The sequence below is a fragment of the Hypanus sabinus genome, chromosome 1 (assembly GCF_030144855.1).
Source record: "Hypanus sabinus isolate sHypSab1 chromosome 1, sHypSab1.hap1, whole genome shotgun sequence".
NCBI classification, from domain to species: domain Eukaryota; kingdom Metazoa; phylum Chordata; class Chondrichthyes; order Myliobatiformes; family Dasyatidae; genus Hypanus; species Hypanus sabinus.
Window position 1 is genome coordinate 74,651,378 of NC_082706.1, and position 26,405 is coordinate 74,677,782.

At 41.1% G+C, this 26,405-nt stretch overlaps 1 protein-coding gene across 1 annotated transcript in view; it reads right to left on the reverse strand.

The window, feature by feature from the left end:
• Nucleotides 1-3,026: 3,026 nt before the first annotated feature.
• LOC132391884 (regulator of G-protein signaling 22-like) overlaps nucleotides 3,027-26,405 on the reverse strand; it is a 42,897-nt gene continuing 19,518 nt past the window's right edge. Inside the window, exons 5-8 of the mRNA XM_059965971.1 lie at nucleotides 25,203-25,361; nucleotides 14,021-14,089; nucleotides 4,287-4,448; nucleotides 3,027-3,251 (exon numbers count right to left, since the gene is read on the reverse strand). Coding sequence (XP_059821954.1) covers nucleotides 3,027-3,251; nucleotides 4,287-4,448; nucleotides 14,021-14,089; nucleotides 25,203-25,361 — 615 coding nt within the window. The remainder of the gene's footprint in view (nucleotides 3,252-4,286; nucleotides 4,449-14,020; nucleotides 14,090-25,202; nucleotides 25,362-26,405) is intronic.

Here is a 26,405-nt window from a genome sequence, read left to right on the forward strand (position 1 = left end):
GCCCTAGTTTATGAACCTCCTTTTATTTTATGGACTTCCTATTCCTACGTTCACTGTAAACTTGCCTGGTTCATTGAAAATTTATCACTATGTAAAAAAACGCACACAAAATGCTGGAGGAACTCGGTAGGTCAGGCAGCATCTTTGGAAACTAATAAACAGGCCTGAAAAGAAAGGGGAAAGATGACAGAATAAAACTGTGGGGGGAAGGGGCAGGAGGCTAGCTAGAAGGTGATAGGTGAAGCCAGGTGTGTAGGAAAGATACCATAGTGGGGGAGAAGTGAGAGAGGGTTTCACTAGCTCCCACAAAAGGGAAGATCTAAACTTCTTCAGGGCAGGCATCTTTTGAAGAGACTTTGCAGAGGAACAGCAACCTGCTAAGTTCCTCCAGCATTTTGCATGTGGTTTCCAGCATTTGAAGACTTTCTTGCATTTATCATACTGAGTAACATCTAAAAAAAAGTGAATAAAAAAGTGTGAAGGTGTTAAGGTAATGTCTAATAGTCTGGTAGATATACCAGCCTGGCATTAACAAAGTCCCAAGCATGCTAGATTATCAGAGTGCTGGTGTATCTGATGACAACTGCAGGCGGGATAAATGCAACATATCATGGAGTTTAGCATAAGACCCAGAATTTGGGAAGGGATTGTTGGCCTACACTTCTGCGTTGGACCAGCAAGAGGATGCTTCGCCACGTTAGAGGTGATGCAGAATGGGTTTTCCCAAAGGCTTGTGAAAATGGGAAGAGCTATGTGAAACTTTAAGTGAGAGCTTGTTAATATGAACACACTGATAAGAAGACTTGTGATACGATGACTTGTTCCATTCTTTTTGCTCATTATGATATTTTGAAGAAGTGCTTACACGTATTTTGAAATAATTTGGAATGGTTTGCATTACAATTTACTCATTATACATTCATTACTTAATTTATTTTCAGAATTTTAATGTATTTTAAGTCTTTTGCTCCTAATTAAAAAATATATAAATTAAATTGAATATTAATAAAACATCTTGAATGCTGTAATCAGCATTCTCACTACAACTTGATCTTGAAATATTTCCTGTTGAGAAATGCTGCTTTTAATATCCAACATTTGTTTCATAATTGTTCTCATCTGCCCTCAGGGTGCTCATGAAGAGAGTTTGTAGAAAATATATACAACAAATATAATAACTAGAATGACTTCTCCACTAATAATCTTTGATAACCGAAATTCCTCTTCATCTCTGATCTAATGGGGCACCCTTCTATTCTGATGCTGTATCCTATGGTCCTAGACTCCCCACTATAAGAAACTTCCTCATTCAGATCTCTTCTCTGCTTAGAAAAGCTTTTATGACTAATATCCACAGTTCTTGCAAAGTAACTCAGAATGTTAATAAGGTACAGAAGAACCTCCAAGTCTACTGGACCAAATGGGTTCTTTCTCCATAGCTCAACATATCTTTCTCAAGTTCTTACCCAATATACCTTTGACGGACTTGATTGATTTTGCTTCCTTTCAGGTAGTGAATTCCACTTCATAAAATCATAATATATAGGAACAGAATTAGGTCGCTTGGCCCATTGAGTCTTCTCTGCCATTTCATCACGGCTGATCCATCTCCCTCTCAGCCCCAATCTCCTGACTTCATGCCTTGATTAATCAAGAAACTATTAACCTCTGTCTTAAGCATGGCATCCACAGCAAATTCCACAGATTTACCCCTCTCTGGCTAAAGAAATTCCTCCTCATCTGCATTCTAAATGGACATCCCTCTATTCTGAGGCTGTGTCATCTAATTTTAAACTCCCTCACCATAAGAAACAACCTCTCCACATCTACTCTATCCAGCCCTTCAATGCAATTCCCCTTATTTTCTGAGGAAATGTCAAAATGGCGAAGATAGTGGTAATTTGGAACTGAAGAAAGAATGAATGGCAACTGCGATCTTCTTCTGAATGGTTTGATCACTGGCTTTAAAATGGCAGATGTTCTGATGAACATGTATCGTCTTTGTTGGCCTGAGGACATACTGATTGAAGAAATTCTCCTGAACACATTTCAGAAAGTCCACACAATCTTTGCTATTTACGCTATTATAGCTGCGGTTGATGGGGGGGGGGGGAACAAGCTCCCACTACCTATTAAATGTTCCCAATGGCATACACCTCAAATAGACTCTGACAACAAAGCCAAGCTTCTGGCCTTCATACGTGACTTATCGACCAAGCCCGGCAGAATAATTTCTACTGTCAGGAGAAGGGGCAAAGACAGATGATTGGCACCTTAAAACCAGTCACTTGGCAGCTCATCCAGGAGAATGAAAATTCTAAACCCAAACCTCTGCTGTCTTGCGGCTATACCTATTCATGGGGAAGGCTTCAGGAATAAACCCTGAGGGAAAAATCCAGAGCTGGAGTCCCTAAGGTAGTCCTACATTGAGTTCAAAGCTGATGGGCAACTGCTGTGGTGCCAAACTCTATCGGCTCTGCCTTTCCTTTGTGTTTGCCAGATGCAGAGGGGAAGCTTGCTGCTTGGGCAACAGCTTGCTCTCCACATTGTACTGCTCAGGCTTGTGTATCTAGACAGCTAGGACACAACATAAATAGTGGACCCTGCCCAATGAAAGCCTCATATAGATCTGTCTTTGACCTCTCAATGACCTACTTCCCTACCAGCTCGGTAATATATTCCATATCAGTACTAGCATCTCACCTCCTTTTGCTGTGTCTCTTTGTGGCCTGGCACATTGAGTGTCTAGCTTGAGTCATGTTACATTGAGTCATTGTTACATCCCAGTCCAATGAGGTTGGTTTGCAACTTACATGTCAACAATAACTTTTAGCGCAACTGTGTTTACACATATGTAGACTAAGCTCATTTTCTTAGTCCCTTTCAATGTATTGCCATCTAATACTTTACAATACAATCTCATTCACCCTATTCCTTTGTTTCTGTTTCGGTATACTCCTCCTCAACCCCCAACAATTTCTAAACCCATTCCAACCATTTTCATGAGGCTTCTCACTGGAATGTTGCTACTTGGAAATCTTATTAAGTATTTTACATTTCTTTTCATATACCTGTGCTTCTCTGAAGATATATATTCCCTGATTTTCCATGTCATTTACAATCTTATCTGCACACTCTTGTGGAATATCAATCTGCAAAGGTGGTATGACGTTGGAATTGATGAAACAATTAATGATGGACTTAATCTTATTCTGAATGCTTTCATCACTTGCTTTAGTATGGCACATGTCCTGAAGGAAAAAGAAAGATGAAAATTCGTCACTTTCTCTGTGTCACTGAAGCTACAGAAAGTAGTTTTCTCACACACATGCACACAATGCTTATGTATTTAAGCATACATGCAATTCTGCTGTACAGTGGATTCCAATTAATTGGGATACATTGGAATCAAAACATTTTGGCCCAATTAAGTAACTGGTCCAATTAGTGAAAGATTCATGAAAATTGCTAAAAAGGTATAAAAAAGATAAACTACCATTTAACCTAGTAACAATTTATATATTTAAATGAAATACAGAGCAAAGTAGAAAACTACCAATATTACCAAAATACTATAAAACTGTATATTGGTTCCCAATAGTTATCAATGAGGAATTCATCCTGTGTACCTGCTGTGTTCTTCTGAGTGTAAATGAACAAAATTAGTGCTGACACCAGTGTAGATAATTGATTGCCTTCATACAATGCCATAGACGATTGCATCCTCCAAATCTTCATTTTCATTTTAACGTTCAAGATTGCATCCTCAAATTCTTCATAGTTCCTAACTTGTTAAAGTAGCAAAATCAATTCATTTTCACTCACATCCATTCTGGCATCCCCAAGCCTGATTGCTTGAAACTGTAGTGAGCAAAACAGTTCTGAATTGTCTTACTGCTTAGTTCTCGCCAACAATCAGTGACAAAAATCACAGCTTTTTTTTAAAACTCAAACACACACAACTGGCACTATTTAAAAATTGTTCACCATAAGCATGGCATGGTGTCTAATGGCTGCACAACTCCATGTGACTGACACTAGATAGGAACTGTTTGGCAACAGTCTCCTTTTCTAATTAAACAACATAATGTCCCAAATAAACAAGTGGAATCCTGGCCATGTTCTCAATTAGATTTTATGCTTTAAGAGTTGTCCCAAATATGTGGCTGCGCCAATTAACTGATGTGTCCCAATGAACTGGAATCATACATAAAGTTAAACAAATAATTTACAAAAAAAAGTACTGGTTTAGATTTTGTATCACTGTACTGTATTTACCTATTTACCTTATATTTTTGAACCTCAAGCCAGAAAAGAACATTATTCTCCATTAATTCTCCTTTGAATGATGCGAACTGTTGAAATTGGAGGGCTGTTACTGGATTTAGCAAAGCTTTGCGGAACGTTACGATTTCTTTCGATGTGGAAGTCCATCTGTTATTCATGAGCTGTTGGGAACATAACTTACCAGCATCACTTACATCAGCTAATTTTCAAACATATTGGAAGAGAAATGAACATAGAACATTGTACTAAAATTTTGAATTGCCTGTGTTTATAAGTTTCTGCAGTTGCTTTGTCATTGCCAATCCTTAGCTACCGTATTCTTAGCTACCTTAGCTACCCAATGGGTTTTAGGGAGGGAAACAAGCTAATGGCAATTCATACCCATAAACTCCTTCAAACTACAATCAGAATCAGAATCAGACTTTAATCACCAAGTACCTGTGCACATACAAGGAATTTACTTCCGGCAGATGTTGTCTCTCTGCTCATAACAGATAATAAATATAAATGAAAATATAGATTATACATACAAGTAGTGCAATCCAAGTAATAGTTAGCCGGCAGTTAACTGTTCAGCAAAGTGACCGCAGTAGGGAAAAAACTTCTCCAGTGCCTATTAGTCTGGAGGGATCTGAAACGCCTACCAGACGGAAGCAGTTCAAACAGTCCGTGCGCAGGATAGGAGGAGTCCTTTATGATGTTCCCCGCCCTCTTCTTCAACCTGGAAGAGTACAGGTCCACAATAGAGGGCAGGGAAGCTCCAATGATGCGCTCGGCAGTCCTCACTGTGCGCTGTAGTCTGGTTCTATCCTGCTTGGTGGCGGCTCCAAACCACACAGTGATGGAGGTGCACAGGACAGACTCAATGACTGCAGTATAGAACTGCAGCAGCAATTCCTGAGGCAGACCATATTTCCTCAAGCGCCGCAGGAAGTACATCCGCTGCTGGGCCTTCTTCAGGATGGAGCTGATGTTCTGCTCCCACTTCAGATCCTGAGAGATGGTGGTTCCCAGGAACCTGAAGTTCTCCACGGTGGACACAGGGCTGCCGAGGACTGTGAAGGGGGACATAATGGGGGGGGGGATGATTTTTTTTAAACCAATGTTAACTCTAATGTTTCACAGTAAAGAAAGATGGGCTTGGTGTACTGGGATGGAGTTGTGAAATTTGTTGTCCTGGAAAGTGGACATAATTATTGATATAAACACATTTAGTGTACATCTCAGTCATGCTGTTTATCTGCTGGTTACTTCGGCAAGTCTGGAACTGCTGACTTGGGTTTGCCACTTGCACCATCTATTGATATACACCAATATTACGCAGGAAACATAAGAAACTGAGGGTGCTGGAACACAAATTACTGGAGTAAATCATTGGGTTTGGCAGCATCTGTAGAGGGAAGTGGACAGTCAATGTTTTGGGTAGAGACCCTTCATCTGTCCCAGTTCTCTTCAATCCTTTAGCATGAAGAAATATTCTCCTTTTATTGAATATACTTAAATGACTTAGCCTCCATTCCATTTTGTTGTAAAGAACTTCACAGGTCCGTCACCCTTTCAGCAAAGAAATATCTCATCTTGTTTCTAAAGTGTTGGATAGAGTTCTAAAGTGTTCTAAGTGTTCTAAAGTCTATGGTGCTCAGAGCACCATAGACTTTATTCTGGCGTCTTCCCACTTCCTGTTCAGTCTAAAAGAAGAGTTTCGGCCTGAAGCGTCGACTGTTTATTCATTTCTTTAGATGGTGCCTGACCTGCTGAGTTCTTTCAGCATCGTGTGTTTGTTGCCCTGGCTTAATTTTAATTGTTGCCAGGGTGCTGTCCATGTGAAGTTGGCATATTCTCCCTGTGACCCTATGGTGCTCCAGATTCCTGCTATAACTCAAGGATGTGCACAGTGGTAGGTTCATTTGTCAATTTAAATTCCTCCTGGAGTATAGGTAAGTGGTAAAATCCAGGAGGAGTTATTGAGACAGTGAAGAGAGTACAATAGGATTACATAATTGGAGAGTTGACGGTCAGCATGGTTGAAAGACCTGTATTTGTGCATTGTTTCTGTTGGTACCTCCAGCTGAACTCTGTCTTTTTGTGTGTTTCCCCTGATTTTGTATTGCCATGTGCTCCTGTCCCCGCTCCTGCTCTACTCCGGCCCCTGTATTACTGAGTACTCCATCTCTTATCTGTTTCCCATTATTCCCTGTATTGCTGCCACCTGTGTCTCATTGTGCTCCACCTATCACCTGCTTCTCTGGTTATTGCTCAGTGTATTTCAGTCCCGTGTTTTCAGCTGTTTTTTGCCAGAGAATTTTCCTGAGCCTTTCCAGCATTTGTGTTTGTACTCTGTCCGTCTGAATATTGATTCTGCCTGTTTCCCAATTCTGGTTTTTGGATCTCTCTGAATGTTTTGATCCCTGCTTGAACTTTGACACCGACTTTGTTTGCACCTCGGGATTTGTTACTCAATTAATATCATTGTGTGCACAGTACTGGGTGTGCGATTGGATCCCTGCTCCAGCATCTTGACAGTTTCTCTATAATTCATGACTGTAAATACTAGATTCTACATCCCAAAGCTGTAACCCCTGGTCCTAGTGTCTCTGGCTATTGGGAACATATTTCCTGTATATAGTTGGTCAAGAACTGTTAGAGTTATATAGGTGTCTATGAGATCTCATCTCATTCTTCTAAAATCCAGTAGGTTTAGGGCTAATTGGCCTTATCATTGCCTATACAGCTATTCTGCTGCTTCAAGAATCAGTATAGTAAACTCCTTGAACTTCTCCTGTGACAAGAACATACTTCCTCAGAAACACACATAAAATGCGGGAGGAACTCAACAGGGCAGGCAGCATCTATGGAAAAGAGTAAACAGTCAATGTTTCAGGCTGAGACCCTTCTTCAGGAATGAGTGGGAAGAGGGAGACACCTGTGGGGGGGGGGGGGAGGGGAAAGAGGCTGGCTGGAATGTGATAGGTGAAGCCAGGTGGGTGGGGAAGTTCAGGGGCTGGAGAAGAAAGGATCTGATAGGATGGGAGAGTGGACCACAGGAGAAGGGGAAGGAGGAAGGGACCCAGGGGGATGAAATAGGCAGATAAGAAGAAGTAAAAGTTCAAAGTGGGGAATAGAGCAAGAAAGGTGAAGTTTTGTTCACCAGAAGGGGAAATTGATACTCTGGTTGGAAGGTATGCAGACAGGTATGTGTTGCTCCTCCACCCTGAGCGTAGCCTCATTTTGGCACCAGAGGAGGCCATGGATTGACACATCAGAATGGGAGTGGGAAATGGAATCAGAATTAAAATGTTTGGCCACTGAGAGGTTCAACTTTTGGTGCATGAATAAGCAGTCACCCAATTTAAGACGGATCTCACCATTGTAGAGGACACTGCATTGGGAGCACTAGACACAATAGATGCCCCCAGCAGATTTTCAGGTGAATTGTTGCCTCAACTGGAAAGACTGTTCAGGGCCCTAAATAGAGGTGAAGGACGAGATGTATTGATAGGTTTGGCACTAGATGGCTTGCAGGGATATGTGCCTGGAGGGGATTAGTGTGGAGGGACAAATGGACAAGGGAATGCCAGAGGGAGAAATCCCTGCAGAAAGCCGGCAGGGGCGGGGAGGTAAAGATATGTTTGGTGGTAGGGCCCCTTTGGAGATGGCAGAAGTTGTGGAGGGTAATGTGTTGAATGTGGAGACCCAAGGGGTGGTGGTAAGGAAAACAGGGACTCGATCAGTATTATGACAGGAAGATAGGGTGAGCTCAGATGAATGGGAAATGGAGGAGATATGGGTGAGGGCAGCATCAATAGTAGAGGGTGGGAAACCCTGTTCTTTAAAGAAGGAGGACATCTCTGATGTCTTGGACTGGAAATCTGTGTCCTGGGAACAGATGTGGCAGAGGCAAAGAAAAGGGAATAGCATTTTTACAGGAGATAGGGTGGGAAGGGGTATATTCAAGGTAACTATGGGAATCAGTAGGCCTATTAAAAATGTTGATTGTAGCTTATCTCCAGAGAGATCAAGAAAAGGGAGGGAGGCATCAAAGATGGTCAAAGTAAGTTTAAGGGCATGTTAGAAATAGAGGCAAACTCAACATGGGTGCATGATGCAGTGTCAATACAGTCGTCAATGTAGCGCAGGAAGAGTTACGGCGTATAACTGGGTACAGTTTTGGATATAGGCTGTTCTACATAGCCGTAAAAAAGGCAGGTACAGGTTGGGCCCATGCAAGTGCCCATGGCTACCCCTCGGGTTTGGAGAACGCGGGAGGAGCTGAAGAAAAAATTATTTTGGGTGAGGACTTGGTGACCACTTCGGGTCCAGTGATCACAATGCCATTAGTTTCAATATAACTATGGAGAAGGATAGGACTGGACCCAGGGTTGAGACTTTTGATTGGAGAAAGGCTAACTTTGAGGAGATGCAAAAGGATTTAGAAGGAGTGGATTGGGACAATTTGTTTTATGGGAAGAATGTAATAGAGAAATGGAGGTCATTTGAAGGTAAAATTTTGAGGGTACAGAATCTTACCTGTTCCTGTTAGTTTGAAAGGAAAGGTTAAAAGTTTGAGAGAGCCATGGTTTTCAAGGGATATGGGAAACTTGGTTCAGAAAGAGAGAGATAACTACAATAAATATAAGCAGCATGGAATAAATGAGGTGCTTGAAGAATATAAAGAATGTAAGAAGAATCTTAAGAAAGAAATCAGAAAAGCTAAAAGAAGTTACAAGGTTGCTTTGGCAAGTAAGGTGAAAATAAATCAGAAGGGCTTCTATAGTTATATTAATAGCAAAAGGATAGAGAGGGATAAAATTGGTCCCTTAGAGAATCAGAGTGGACAGCTATGTGTGGAGCCAAAAGAGATCGGGGAGATTTTGAACAATTTCTTTTCTTTGGTATTCACTAAGGAGAAGGATATTGAATTGATTGAATTGTGTAAGGTAAGGGAAACGAGTAGGGAAGTTATGGAAACTATGACAATTAAAGAGGAGGAAGTACTGGTGCTTTTAAGGAATATAGAAGTGGATAAACCTCTGGGTCCTGACAGGATATTTCCTAGGACCTTGAGGGAGGTTAGTGTAGAAATAGCAGGGGTTCTGACAGAAATATTTCAAATGTCATTAGAAATGGGGATAGTCCTGGAGGATTGGTATATTGCTCATGTTATTCCATTGTTTAAAAAGGGTTCTAAGAGTAAACCTGGCAATTACAGGCTTGTAAGTTTGACGTCAGTGGTGGGTAAATTAATGGAAAATATTCTCAGAGATGGTATATATAATTATCTGGATAGACAGGGTCTGATTAGGAACAGTCAACATGGATTTGTGCGTGGATGGTCATATAACCATATAACAATCACAGCACGGAAACAGGCCATCTTGGCCCTCCTAGTCCGTGCCGAACTCTTAATCTCACCTAGTCCCACCTACCCGCACTCAGCCCATAACCCTCCACTCCTTTCCTGTCCATATACCTATCCAATTTTACCTTAAGTGACACAACTGAACTGGCCTCTACTACTTCTACAGGAAGCTCATTCCACACAGCTATCACTCTCTGAGTAAAGAAATACCCCCTCGTGTTTCCCTTAAACTTCTGCCCCCTAAATCTCAAATCATGTCCTCTCATTTGAATCTCCCCTACTCTCAATGGAAACAGCCTATTCACGTCAACTCTATCTATCCCTCTCAAAATTTTAAATACCTCGATCAAATCCCCCCTCAAACTTCTACGCTCCAATGAATAGAGACCTAACTTGTTCAGCCTTTCTCTGTAACTTAAGTGCTGAAACCCAGGTAACATTTGTCATGTTTGACAAATCTTACTGAATTTTTGAAGAGGTTACTAGGAAAGTTGATGAGAGTAAAGCAGTGAATGTTGTCTACATGGACTTCAGAAAGGTCTTTGCCAAGGTTCTGCATGGAAGGTTAGTTTGGAAGGTTCAATCGTTAGGTATTAATATTGAAGTAGTAAAATGGATTCAACAGTGGCTGGATGGGACATGCCAGAAGTGACAGAGGGTGGTGACTAGTGGTGTGCCCCAGGGATCTGTACTGGGTCCAATGTTGTTTGTCATATACATTAATGAACTGGATGATGGGGTGGTAAATTGGATTAGTAAGTATGCAGATGATACAAAGATAGTTGGCGTTGTGGATAATGAAGTAGGTTTTCAAAGCTTGCAGAGAGATTTAGGCCAGTTAGAAGAGTGGGCTGAAAGATGGCAGATGGAGTTTAATGCTGATGAGTGTGAGGTGCTACATTTTGATAGGAATAATCAAAATAGGATATACATGGTAAATGGTAGGACACTGAAGAATGCAGTAGAACAGAGTGATCTAGGAATAATGGTACATAGTTCCCTGAAGGCAGAATCTCATGTGGATAAGGTGGTGAAGAAAGCTTTTGGTATGCTGGCCTTTATAAGTCAGAGCATTGAGTATAAGAGTTGGGATGTAATGTTAAAATTGTACTAGGCATTATACAAGGCCAAATTTGGACTATTGTGTACAATTCTGGTCACCGAATTATAGGAAAGATGTCAACAAAATAGGGAGAGTACAGAGAAGATTTACTAGCATGTTACCTGGGATTCAGCACCTGAGTTACAGAGAATGGTTGAACAAGTTAGGTCTTTATTCTTTGGAGCATAGAAGGTTGAGGGGGGACTTGATAGAGGTATTTAAAATTATGAAGGGGATAGATAGAGTTGACACAGATAGGCTTTTTCCATTGAGAGTAGGGGAGATTCAAACAGGAGGACATGAGTTGAGAGTTAGGGGGCAAAAGTTTAGGGGTAACAAGAGGGGGAACTTCTTTACTCAGAGAGTGGTAGCTGTGTGGAACCAATTTCCAGTAGAAGTGGTAGAGGCAGGTTCGATATTGTCATTTAAAGTAAAATTGGATAGGTATATGGACAGGAAAGAAATGGAGGGTTATGGGCTGAGTGCAGGTAGGTGGGACTAGGTGAGAGTAAGCATTCGGCATGGACTAGAAGGGCCGAGATGGCCTGTTTCCATGCTGTAATTGTTATATGGTTATATGACTAGTTCTGCCAAGATGAGGCCACTCTCAGGATGGAGAAACAATACCTTATATTCTATCTAGGTACTCTCCAACCTGATGGTTTGAATATTGATTTCTTCTTCTGGTGAGCAAAATTTCTCCTGTGCCCTCCATTCCCCACTCTGACCTTTCACTTCTTCTCACCTGCTTATTACATCCCATTGGGTTCCATCCTCTTTCCCTTTCTCCTAGTGTCCTATCTCCTAGTTTGTCCTATCAAATACTTTCTTCTCCAGTCCTTGACTTTTCCCGCCCAACTGGCTTCACCACTTTCCTGCCAGCCTCCTTCCCTTCCCCCACCATTTAATTCAGGCATCTCCCCCCCGCCCCCACTTCTCTCTCAGTCCTGATGAAGGGTCTTGGCCCGAAACATCAACTGTTCACTCTTTTCCATAGATGCTGTCTGAACTGCTGAGCTCCTCCAGCATTTTGTGTTGCTTTGGATTTCTGGCATCTGCAGATTTTCTTGTCTTTGTGATTTAATACTTCCTCAGATATGAAGACCAAAACTACATACAAAATCCAGATGGATCTCATCACACCTTCACTCCAGCAATCAATCCTAAACTTTTCCCTTTCTTAATCTGTCATCATTCAGACAATAATCTGTCCTCTTGTTTATAAGAGCAAGTATATATTCATACTCATTTACATCTGTCATGTCACTCATGTAAACTATCTAATCACACTTTCTTTGCATCCTCCTCATTCTTAGATTACCCTTAGTTTTATCTCATCTGCAAATTTGGAGATGTTACATTTAACTTTATCTTCAAAATGACTGATCCATTGTTATGAAGAGCTTTAATGCTGCAGTACTTCACTGGTTATGCTGTTACCTGGAAAAATAAGATTCATGTCACGACCAGACTATGCAAGTTTCTTCCCCCAAGCCATCAGACTCCTCAATACCCAGAGTTTGGACTGAAACCAATTTACTGCCCTCTCCTGTGCCTATTGTCTTGCTTATTATTTATTGTAATGCCTGCACTGTTTTGTGCACTTTATGCAGTCCTGGGTAGGTCTGTAGTCCAGTGTAGCTTTTTGTGTTGTTTTATGTAGTTCAGTGTAGTTTTGTGTTGTATCATGTAGCACCATGGTCCTGAAAAACATTGTCTCATTTTTACTGTGTACTGTACCAGCAGTTATGGTTGAAATGACAATAAAAAGTGACCTGACTTGACTTGACTGTTTATCACGAATACTTTGAAACACATAGTGAAATGCACCATTTGTATTCATAGCCAAAGCACCTGACCATGTGGCTGGGGGCAACCCGTAAAGTCAATGTTCGTGCCATCAGGTTGGAGGATATCCAGCTGGTATATAAGGTGTTGTTCCTCCAACCTGAGTTTGGATTCATTTTGACAGTAGAGGAGGCCATGGATAGACATATCAGAATGGGAATGGGACGTGGAATTTTAATTTTATCCATGGAGAATTTTATCCATGGCCTCCTCTACTGTCAAAATGAATCCATACTCAGGTTGGAGGAACAACACCTTATATACCAGCTGGGTAGCCTCCAACCTGATGGCATGAACATCGACTTCTCTAACTTCCATTAATGCCCCTCCTCCCCTTCTTACCCCTTCCCTGACATATTTAGTTGTTTGCCTGTTCTCCATCTCTCTCTGGTGTTCCCCCCCCCCACTTTCTTTCTCCTGAGGCCTCCCGTCCCATGATCCTTTCCCTTCTCCAGCTCTGTATCACTTTTGCCAATCACCTTTCCAGCTCTCAGCTTCATCCCACCCCCTCCGGTCTTCTATCATTTTGCTTTTCCCCCTCGCCCCACTACTTTCAAATCTCTTACTATCTTTCCTTTTAGTTAGTCCTGACGAAGAGTCTCGGCCCAAAACATCGACAGCGCTTCTCCCTATAGATGCTGCCTGGCCTGCTGCGTTCCACCAGCATCTTGTGTGTGTTTTTCCTTTATAATAGATATTTTTACCTCATCAGTCCATTCTTATATCCAGCTTTTACAAGCGCTGCCACACTTAACAAGAAATTACACTGTGTAGACACTCTCCACTACTCAATCATATTTCTACATGATTCAAATTCTGACAAACTCCTCTCCAGATGCAGCCAGTTAACTGTGTTCCAGATGTGAAATCACTAGTCATATTGCCAGTGGACAGTGACTGTTTTCCTGAGGCCTCACTTTTGGTTGCCGAGGTAATTCAAATATGTTGTGTACAGTAAACAATCACAGACTGAATTCATCCTGATTGGGCAGAAACTTGGACATTACCTGACATTACCTACAGCAGTTGGTATTGTAGGCAACACATTCAGTAAGATATTTGGTTAACATCTGGCTGACCAAACATGTTTTTCAATAAGTTGTGAGAGACCAGAAGACCTTCTTTTCAAGCTCCTATGTTGTTTTGTAATACTGTATACGATGTCATGATGTACATAATCTTTTACATTCTAATTCTGTTACTTAATATCAAAAGGAGTTCTGATGGTGTTTCTGTACAATTTGTGAAGAGTTCTCGGTTGCACAGTAGAAACAAACTGCATTGAGAACTAAAATACTTCCTTTGCAATAATTGACTAAAAATTCATACTAACATTACTTCTGTAAACAATCCAAGAAAAGCTGGCTGTATTTCTCCACTTATTTTCCAGCAGTCCTCTGCAGCTGGATCCTACAAATCCTCACCTTCAATGCACTTTGCTTCTTCTTACTCTGTTGCAACATATGGTCCTCCAACACATCCTGCATTTGTACCTGGAGAACAAAGAAATAGGTTAGATTTTAGGATCAGATCCTATAGAGAACGTGGGGATGTGAAGTACTCCTTCCTAAACTTGATGATTCTATAAAGAACCTAAGGATGTGAAGTATTCTCTTATAAGACTGGATGATTTTCACACATTTGAATGTCAATTGTTTCAAAGTTCAAAAGTTTAAAGTTCAAAGTAAATGTTATTATCGAAGTACATATATGTCACCATATACAACCCATATTCATTTTCTTGTGGGATATACTCAGCAAATCTATGGAATTGTAACTATAACAGGATCAATGAAAGATCAATCAGAGTGCAGAAGACAACAAACTGTGCAAATACAAATATAAATAGCAAGAAATAATGAGAACAATAGATAATAAGATAAAGAGTCCTTAAAGTGAGGTCATTGGTTGTAGGAACATTTCAATGATGGGCAAGTGAGTGTAGTTATCCCCTTCTATTCAAGAGCCTGATAACTGTGGTGGTAGGGGTGGTAACTATTCTTGAACCTGGTGGATAGTAATGACCAATTGCTGAATTGGTAATTCTTTTACAGTTTTCACTGAATTGCATTTTTCTACATTTTATGGAGAGTAATTATTATAAATATTTGTTCTGAGTTACTTGTTTTATTTCAAGATGCAGCATGGTAACAATGAGCCCACACCACCCAATTACATCATGTGACCAATTAACCTAATAACCTGCACATCTTTAGAATGTGGGAGGAAACCCACAGGGTCACAGAAATATAGAAAACCTACAGCACAATACAGGCCCTTCGGCCCATAAAGCTGTGCCAAACATGATCTTACCTTAGAACTACCTAGGCTCTCTATTTTACTAATCTCCATGTACACATCCAAGAGTCTCTTAAAAGACCTTATCGTTTCCACCTCCACCACTGCTGCCGGCAGCCCATTCCACACATTCACCACTCTCTGCGTAAAAAACTTACCCCGACATCTCCTCTATGTTTACTTCCAAGCACCTTAAAACCGTGCCCTCTCATGCTAGCCATTTCAGCCCTGCAAAAAAGCCTCTGACTACACACACAATCAATGCCTCTCATTATCTTGTACACTTTTATCAGGTCACCTCTCATCCTCCATCAATCCAAAGAGAAAAGGCCAAGTTCACTCAACCTATTCTCATAAGGCATGCTCCCCAATCCAGGTAACATCCTTGTAAATCTCCTCTGCACCCTTTCTATGGTTTCCATGTCCTTCCTAAAGTGAGGCGTCCAGAATTGAGCACAGTACTCCAGGTGGGGTTTGACCAGGGTCCTATATAGCTGCAACATTACCTCTCAGCTCTTAAACTCAGTCCCATGATTGATGAAGGCCAGGTCTGCCTTCTTAACCACAGAATTAACCTGCATAGCAGCTTTGAGTGTCCTATGGACTTGGACCCCGTAATCCCTCTGATTCTCCAAACTGCCAAAAGTCTTACCATTAATGCTATATTCTGCCATCATATTTGACCTACCAAAATGAACCACCTCACACTTATCTGGGTTGAACTCCATCTGCCATTTCTCAGCCCAGTTTTGCATCCTAACGATGTCCTGTTGTAACCTCTGACAGCCCTCCACACTATCCACAACACCCCCAACCTTTGTGTCATCAGCAAATTTACTAACTCATCCCTCCATTTCCTCGTCCAGGTCAGTTCTAAAAGTCACAAAGAGTAGGGGTCCCAGAACAGATCCCTGAGGTACACCACTGGTGACCGACCTCCATGCAGAATATGACCCGTCTACAACCACTCTTTGCCTTCTGTGGGCAACCCAGTTCTGGATCCACAAAGTAATGTCCCCTTGGATCCCATGCCTCCTTACTTTCTCAATAAGCCTTTCATGGGGTACCTTATCAAATGCCATGCTAAAATCCATATACACTAAATCTACGGCTCTACCTTCAACAATGTGTTTAATAACATCCTCAAAAAATTCAATCAGGCTTGTAAGGCATGACCTGCCTTTGACAAAGCCATGATGACTATTCATAATCATATTATGCCTCTCCAAATTTTCATAAATGCTGCCTCTCAGATCTTCTCCATAAACTTACCAACCACTGAAGGAAGACTCACTGGCCCATAATGTCCTGAGCTATCCCTACTAACTTTCTTGAATAAGGGAACAATATCCACAACCCTCCAATCCTCTGGAACTTCTCCCGTCCTCATTGATGATGCAAGGGTCATTGCCAGAGGCTTGGCAATCTCCTCCCTCACTTCTCACAGTAACTTGGGGTACATCCTATCTGGTCCTAGCGACTTATCCAACTGGATGCTTTCCAAAAGCTCCAGCACATCCTCTTCCTTAATATCTACATGCTCAAGCTTTTCCATATGCTGCAAGTCATCCCTACAATGGCCAAGATCCTTTTCCACAGTGAATACTGAAGCAAAGTATTCTTTAATTACCTCTGCTATTTCCTTTGGTTCCATGCACACTTTTCCACTGTCACACCTGATTGGTCCCATTTTCTCACACCTTATCCTCTTGCTCTTCACATACTTGTAGAATGCCTTGCAGTTTTCCTTAATCCTGTCTGCCAAAGCCTTCTCATGGCCCTTTCTGACTCTCCTAATTTCATTTTTAAGCTCCTTCCTGCTAGCCTTATAATCTTTTAGATCTCTATCATTACCTAGTTTTATGTAAGCTGTTCTTTTCTTGACTAGATTTACAACAGCCTTTGTACACCACGGTTCCTGTACTCTACCATCTTTTCCATCTCATTGGAACATACCTATGCCGAACCCTACACAAACATCCCCTGAACATTTGCCACATTTCTTCAGTACGTTTCCCTGAGAACATCTGTTTCCAATTTATGCTTCCAAGTTCCTGCCTGATAGACTCATATTTCCCTTGACTCCAATTAAACATTTCCCTAACTTGTCTTTCCTTTCCTTCTCCGATGGAGACAGAATTGTGATCACTATCTCCACAATGTTCACCCACTGAGAGACCTGACACCTGACCAGGTTAATTTCTCAATACCAGATCAAGTACAGCCTCTCCTCTTGTAGGTTTATCTACATATTGTGTCAAGAAACCTTCATGAACACACCTAACAAACTCCGCACCATCTAAACCCTCACTCTAGGGAGATGCAAATCAATATTTGGGAAATATAGGTACAGAGAGAACATACAAATTTCAGCAGTGGGAATTGAACCCAGGTCACTGGGGCTATAACAGGTGTTATGCTAACTGCTATGCTACTGCTATAAACCATCAATGGTAAACTGCTAATTTCCAGACCGGCTTCTTTCAAAACCAGATACATTATATAGCTGAGGAAAGGAGTGGTTTTCAGAGGTTAGGCTTTCAGAATTATCTCAGTAGCTTTATCTTACACCAAGAAGTGATAAATATTTTAACTTCCTTAATGTTAACTGGATCACCAATACAGCAAAGGTCTTGTACAGTGTGGAACTCATTAAATATGTCTAAGAAAGTTTCCTTAATTAAAATATGGAGGGCCCTAGTAGAGAAGGTGTAACACTGAATCTCCTCTTAGAAATTAAGGTAGAGCAAGTGACTGGTGTATTAGTGAGAGGGCACTTAGTGCCAATGACCATAATTCTATTAGTTTATTTTGGAGAAAGGTAGAATTGATCCACAAATAAGGGTTGTAAGTAGGTGCAAGGTCAATTTCTTAGGCGCTGTGCAAGAACTTGTAGATGACAATTGGGTGAGACTCTTTGAGGGTAAAGGGATGATTGAAAGTGGGAGGCTCTAAAATAGTGCTATCAGGAGTTCAACAGCAGTTCTTGTCAGGGTGGAAGGAAAGCCTTGCATGTTTAGGAAGTCCTGATGGATGAGATGGTCAGGAAAAAGGTGTGCAGTACTTGAGGTTTAGGCAATTAGGATCAAGCAAATCCCTCAATGAATACAAGAAGTGTAGGAAAACACTTAAGCAGGAAATTAGGATGGCAGAAACAGAACATAAGAGGATCTGGCATCCAAGTTTAAGGAAAATTTCAAGAGAGTTATTAAGAATAAAAAGGGAATTACAGAGAGAATAGGTCCCCTTAAAAGATCAAAATGACCCATCTATGAATGGAACCATTGTAGACGGGTGACATTTTTAAAGAACATTTTTATCAGCTTTTTTTTTTACTGTGGAGAAGACCATGAAAGTTAAGACACTGAAGCAAATAGCTACAATGTCTCGAATCATTTCTGAATTACCAAAGAGGAGGTACTGGCGATCCTAAAGCACGTGAAAGTTGATAAATTCCCTGAGCCTGACTAAGTGCATCCTTGGATTGTGTGGGAAGCTGAGGATAAAATTGTTGAGATCCTTGCAGAGATAGTTGTATCATCTTTAATCATGGGTGAAGTTCCTGAAGATTAGAGGGTGGCTAATATTGTGCTGTTATTTAAAGTTGGCAACAAAGGCAAGCCAGAGAACTATAGGCCAGTGAGCCTGATATGAATAGAGGGCAAGTTATTGGTAGAGATACTGAGGGACAGCGGCTATCAGTATTTGGATAGACAAGGAGTGATTAGGATAGTCAGCACTGCTCAGAGCGTGAGAAATCATGTCTCACAAATCTAATAGTGTTCCCTGAAGACCTAATAATGATAACAAGGGAATGGTTGGGCAAGCTATGACTTTAGTAAGGCTTTTGATAAGGTCCCACATGGAAGGCTAGCCTGAAAGGTTAGGTCACATGGCATCCAGGAAGATCAGCAGTAGTGAAGTGGATACAATATTGGTTTGATGGTACGAAGCAGAGGGTATTGGGAATAGGGCGTTTCTTGGAGTGGGCACCTGTGACTAGTGGGTACAACAGGGTTCAGATCTAGACCCTGAAATTTATATAAATGATTTTGTTGAGCCTGTAAGGAGATGAATCTCAAGGTTGTACAATGTATGTATACTTTGATAATAAATACTTTGAACTTTGAGCAAGTTACAGTTGGTAAGTTTGCAGATAACGCAGAGGTGCTGTTGTAGACAGTGGTTATCAAAAATTAAAAAGGGATCTTAATCTGCTGGGTAACTGGGCTGAGAAACGGCAACCAGTTAAGTATGAGGTGCTTCATTTTGTGAAGTTCTTCATAGTGAACAGTAGGGCCCTGAAAAATGCTGTACAACAGAGGGATCAAGGAATACAAGAATATTCTTCGATGAAAGAGGCATCACAGGTAAACAGGGTGGTGAAAGTGTTTCACATTGACTGTAAGAGTCGGGATATTATGTCGTGGAAGCACAAGATATTGATGAAGCCACAACTGAAGTCTTCTGTGTAGATTTTCTTTCTGTGTTATAGAAAAGACATTTTCAAGCTGTAAAAGATGTAATGACATTGTTGCTTGAATCCAAGACCAAAGGAGTGGCAGGGTAAGCTACGGCTTCATTCCATAAGACATAGGAGCAGAATTAGGCTATCTGATCCATTGAGTCTGCTCCACCATTTTATCATGGCTGATCCATTTCCTTCTCAAACTCATTCTGCTACCTTCTCCCCATTACCTTTCATGCCCTGACTAATCAAGAACCTATCAACCTCCGCCTTAAGTATATCCAATGACTTGGACTTCACAGCTGCCTGTGGCAATGAATTCCACAGTCACCACCCTCTGGCTAAAGAAATTCCTCCTCATCTCTGTTCTAAATGGATGTCCCTCTTTTTTGAGGCTGTGTCCTCTGGTCCTACACTCCCCCACCAGAGGAAATATCCTCTCCATATCCATGCTATCTAGGCCTTTCAAGATTTGATAGGTTTCAATAGATCCTCCATCATTCTTCTAAATTATAGTGAGTAATCACCCAGAACCATCAATTGGTCCTCTTACGATAAGCAATTCATTCCCAGAATCATTCTCTTGAACTTCCTCTGAACACATTCCAAAGTCAGCACATCCTTTCTTAAATAAGAGGTCCAAAACTGCTCATAATACTCCAAGTGAGGCCCTACCAGTGCCTCATCATTACATAGAGTCTTAGAGAAGTACAGCACAGAAATAGGTCCTTTGGCCCATGTAGTCCACGTTGAAACCATTTCAACTGTTTACTCCCATCAACCTGCACCTAGACCATAGCCCTCCGTATTTCTACTAACCATGAACCTATCCAAACTTCTCTTAAAATTGAAATCAAGCTTGCATGGACCACTTCTCATGACCATCAGAGTGAAGACGTTTCCCCTCATGTCCCCCTTAAACTTCTCACCTTTCACCCTTAAGCCATGACCTCAGATTGTAATCCCACCCAACCTCAGTGGAAAAAACCAGCTTGCATTTACCCTAGCTATAGCCCTAATAATTTTGTATACCTCTATTAAATCTTCTCTCAAACTTTTTACCTTCCAAAGAATACAGTTCTAACCTATTCGATCTTTCCTTCTAACTCAAGTCCTCCAGTCCCAGCAACATCCTTGTAAATATTCTCTGCACTCTTTCAATCTTGTTTACATCTTTCCTGTTAGTAGGTGACCAAAACGGCACACAATACTCCAAATCAGGTCCTACCAACATCTTATACAACTTCAACATAACACGCCATCTCCTGTACTCAATACATAGATTTATGAAGGCCAATGTGCCAAAAACTTTCTTTACAACCCTATCCACCTGTGACACCACTTTATGTACCTGAGCTCTTAGATCCCTTTGTTCTACCACATTCCTCAGTGCCCTACAGTCTCTGTGTAAGACCAACCCTGGTTGGTCCTACCTCATCCTGAACACTGAGTGACCTTCCTGACCAGCCTCATATGTGGGACCTTGTCATGCCTTACAAAATTTCATGTAGACAACATCCACTACCTTGCCTTCATCCACTTTCCTGGTAACTTCCTCAAAAAACTCTATAAGATTGGTTAGACATAACCTGGAAGCTATGCTGACTAACCTTAAACAGTCCACGTCTATCCAAATACTTATACATCTGGTCCCTTAGAATATCTTCCAATAACTTTCCCACAACTGATACCAGACTTGCCAGCCTATAATTTCCTAGTTTATATTTAGAGCCTTTTTCAAACAGCAAAACAACATTGGCTATCTTCCAATCCTTTGGTACCTCTCCTGTCACTAAGGATGTTTTAAATATCTCTGTTAGGGCCCCAGCAATTTCTGCACTTCCCTCCCATAGGGTCTGAGGGAACACCTTGTCAGGCCCTGGGGATTTATCCACATTTTTTTGACTCAGGGTAATATACACCTCCTCCACTATAAAGCTGTACAGGGTCCATGAAACCTCACTTCTAAAGACTCTGTGTCTGTTTCCCAAGTAAATACGGATACAAAGAATGCATAATATCTCTCCCATATGTTTTGGCTCCACACATGGATTACCATTCTGGTCTTCCAGAGGACCAATTTTATCACTAGCAATCCTCTTGCTCAATGTATGTAATCATTTTTTATTGTTAAAGTGCACTAATGCTACACCAGATGCCTGTGCCTTTAAGAGAAAATGGTGATGTCATTTTGCATGGGTGGAGTAGAATTTTGGGAGCAGCGTGCTACCACGTGCTTTGAAAGGACGACGTTCGAATGCTTTCCCCAGGTTTGGTGAGGAAAGATTTTTGCGAGTAAATTGATCAATGCTGGATAGAATGATTGCAAAGTTCCTTAATTGGCCTACTAGGGTGAGCAAGGAGAACTCATTTCAAGGTCCAACCTATATGTGTTTGGAAGTTAAGCATGTGTGTCAAATATGATTGACATATTTATCATGTGCAGGTGGTTTGAGTAGACTCAGCCCTCTGGCTACAGTGGAACTATTTAGTGATGCTACGGCATAATAAAATTTGGGATTGTTCATGGTGATTTTTTGCAGCATGAAATGGGGTTCTGCCCGTGCCAACCATGTGGTAGCATGCTGCTTCCAAAACTCCGCAGCTTCAAAGTTACAATATGTTGTTTAGTAACTCTGGGATTGCCTGAGTCATCTTATGAGCTGAACAAAAGCCACAGCTCTTTACTTCCATTACAAACCAACCAAAAGCAGTCACCTTACATTGATGTCATTACAGCAGACACCGTCTCTTAAAGTGAACACAACTCAATGAAAGCATTTATGAATTATGCAGCAAACACAAGGAAATTCAAGCAACACACACAAAATGCTGGCGGAACACAGCAGGCCAGGCAGCAACTGCAGGGAGAAGCACTGTTGGCGTTTCAGGCCAAGACTCTTCGTCAGGACTAATGAACCTGATGAAGGGTCTCGGCCCGGAATGCGTTCCACCAGCATTTTGTGTCTATGAATTATGTAGTACAGTTTCAATTATGAACAATTTGTGTCATCTGTCACCTATTACATTATCCTACAATAGAAAAATGAAGGGCTATCCAGGAGGAAAGAATTGGATTTATCTTAGAGTAGGTTTTAAAGTCAGCACATCATAGGCTGAAGGGCCTGTACTGTGCTGTACTGTTCTATGTTCTATGTGAGTCTCTCTCTTAGTGAGATGAGATGTATTTATTCATATTTTTGATGTGTATAATGTACAGGTTTGGTGGGATTCTAATATTGTTTGTATTGCTTTTTAGAATTGCCACTACTGTATTGGTTTTGTAAATTTTGTTTTAGTTATTTTCCTAATGGATACGTAACAAGGGTGTGGTCTGAAGTTAAACTGAGATTGTAATAGCGGGAACTGTTTTTCTTATTTATTTTGTTGTTTTTGTTTTGATGCCCACTTTCTGCAATAAAACATCTAAAAAGATGAAGGAATTTAAGACAACAAAGAAGTTGTCCTGCGTGTGTATTTTTCCCCAGGCTACATGTACCTGTAGAAACCCTTAGGGTTCTCCATCATCTTGTCTGCTAGAGCAACTTCATGCTGCCTTTTTGCCTTCCTGATTTTTTTTTCTCTCTTAACCAGGGCCTCAATATCTCTTGAAAACCAAAGTTCCCCACACTTGTTAAATTTACCTTTTATTTTGACAGGCACATACAAGCTCTGTGCTCTCAAAATTTCATATTTGAAGGCCTCACACTTTCCAAGCACACCTTTGACAGAAAACAGCCTGTCCCAATCTGCACTTGCCAAATTATTTCTGTTACCATCAAAATTTAATCTTAACCCATGGACCAGATGTATTTACTATGAAACTAATGGCTTTGTGGTCACTGGATGCAAAATATTCCCCTACACAAACTTCTGTCACCTGCCCTGTCTCATTCCCTAATAGCAGATCCAATATTGCATGCTCTCTTGTTGGGACCTGCATACTGATGAAGGAAACTTTCCTGACCACATTTGACAAACTTTATCCCATCTAGTCCTTTTATAATATGGGAATCCCAGTCAATATGTGGAAAGCTAAAATCACCTACTATAACAACCTTATATTTCTAGCAGCAGTCTGTGATCTCTTTACAAATTTATTCCTCTAAGTCCCTTGGACTGTTGAATGGACTGTAATATAGTCCTATTAAAGTGATCATACCTTGCTTATTTTTTATTGCCACCCCTAACTAGTCACTAACCCCTAACACCTCACTAGTCGAGTTCTCCAATCTGTCCTGACAGAGCACTGCTGTAACATTTTCCCAGACTAGTATTGCCTCCCCTCCTCCTTTTCATCCCTCCCACTCTGTCATGTCTAAAACAACAGGACTACAGAATACTGAGTTGCCAATCCCGCCCCTCCTACAACCAAGTCCCACTAACAACATTAATTTGTTTTATTGTTGTCACATGTACTGAGGTACAGTGAAAACTTGTCTTGCAAACTGTTCACACTACTCAATTCATTAAAAGCGTTTTGAGTAAAACAATAGCAAAATGTCAAAATAAGTGCTATAGTTACAGAGAAAGTATGGTGCAAGGTCACAATAACGTAAACTGTGAGGTCAAGAGTCCATCTTATTTTACTGGGGAACTATTCAATAGGCCTATAATAGTGGAATAGATCCTGTCCTTGACCCTGGTGGTTTTATCCTTTGGGATTTTTTTTATCTCTACCTAATGAAGGAGGGAGAAGATAATATTTCTGGGGTGGGCGGGGTCTTTAATTATGTTGGCTGTTTAACCCTGGAAGTGAGAAGTCTAGGCAGAGTCAATGAAGGGGAGGCTGGTTTCTGTGATCTAAAGATGAGTAATAGTGTCCATAAGTTTATGGACTGTTCAGAAATGACAGGTAGAGAGGAAGGAACTGGTTTAAAATGTTGAGTGTTTTCTGTCTCTTGTACCTTCTTCCCTGTTGTAGTAATGAGAAGAGGGCTGCTTCTGGATAGTGCGAGTCTATAATTATGGATACCAACTTCTTGAGCTACCGCCTCTTGAAGGTGTCCTCAAAAGTGGGGAGGGTTTTGCCCATGACGGAGCTGGCTGAGTCTACAACCTTTTGCAGTCACTGTGCATTGGAACCTCCATGTCAGCCAGTGATGCAACCAGTCAGAATGCTTTCGACTGTACATCTGTCGAACCTTGTCAGTCCTCAATGACATAATGAATCTCCTTAAGCTTTTAACAAAGTAGAGATGCTGGTGTACATTCTTCATGGCTGTATCTGCATTTTGACCCCCGGATGTTGACACCAAGGAACTTGCAGTTGTTCCCACTTTCCATCACAGGTGCATGGTCACCTGTCTTCCCCTTCCTAAAGTTCACAATCAACTCATTGGTCTTGCTAACACTGAGTGAAATGTTATTGTGTAGCACCACTCAAACAGCCTCCTTGTTGGACATCTGAGTTTCTACCCACAACATTGGTGTATATAAAGTTGGCATTGGAAATATGCTTAGCCATGCATTCATATGCACAGAGAGAGTAGGGAAGGGGTCCAAGTACAGAGTTTGAGATATGCCTGTGTTGATGTCCATGAGGAGCAGATGGGGTTTCTGATCTGTACTAATTGTGATCTTCCTGTGAGGAAGTTGCAGATCCATTTACAGATGTAGGTACAGATGCCCAGCTCTTGGAGCTTGACAATAAACTTTGAGAGAGGGTTGGTGTTGAATGATGACTGCAGTCAATGAACAACAGTGTGATATACATGTTGCGGTTGTCTGGATATAAGAGGTGAATGTTATGCAGGAAATTTCATTGTGAGGTTTACAGGAAACAATACATTACCATTAAGGCTTGATAAGTAATTTGGTGAATTGCAGAATTGCAGTACCTGCATGCGGTGTCTCCCAGCAAACTCTGGTGTGGCCAGGAACATTGGCAACCATTTATTTTCCAAACGTCTTCGTATACATCTTTGTATTTCAACTAGAACCTCTGAAGACAATTGTTCATGGAGCAATTTGCCCCATCCTCCAGCTAACGTCATTATCTAGAAAAATAATTTTTAATGGTTTCAACATTTTGGAATTACTTGGCTGGAATGCACCAGTTTGAGCATGCTCCTTGTAATCAATATCACCTCAGCAACCACTTCCCCACCCACTCTAGCCTTTAATAGTGGCCCAGTTACTAATAACCTTGAAGCCTCCCAGTCGTATGGTAAGTTGGGCCTAACGAAGCTTCGTTATCATGAAGAACCACACAATATTTTGAAAGCAAATAGTGATAAATAGTGACTAGTCTTTGAGTAATGCAAACTAAGATAACTTTGCATTATTTCCTGTGTTTGATCATCAGAGACATCTAGAAACACCTGAGCAAAATACAAAAATAAAAATATATTAATAAGACCATACAACATGTAGGCAAAATTAAGACATTCGGATCACTGAGTCATCATAGCTGATTTATTATGCCCCTCAAGCCCATTCTCCTGATCTCTCTCCATCACCTTTGATGCCCTTACCAAGAACATATCAACCTCCACTTTAAATAATGGCTTGGGCTTCACAAGCCATCTGTGGCAATGAATTTCACAGATTCACCACACTCTGGCTAAAACAATTCCTCTACATCTCCATTCTAAAGGTACATCCTTGTATTCTGACACTGTGCCTTCTGGTCCTAGACTCCAACACTATACAAAACATCCTCTCTACATCCACTCTATCTAGGCCTTTCAATGAAATCCCCCCTAATTCTTCTAAACTCCAGTAAGTACAGGCTCAGAGCCATCAAACACTCCTCATAAAATAACTCATTCATTCCTAGAATCATTTTCATGAACCTCCTCTGGACCCTCACCAATACCAGCACAAACTTTCTCACTAAGGGACCCCAAACTCTTTCAAGAAGGAGCTAGATAGATATCTGATGGATAGGGGAATCAAGGGATATGGGGACAAGGCAGGGACTGGGTATTGATAGTGAATGATCAGCCATGATCTCAGAATGGCGGTGCAGACTCAAGGGGCCGAATGGTCTACTTCTGCACCTATTGTCTATTGTCCAAACTGTTCACAATACTCCATGC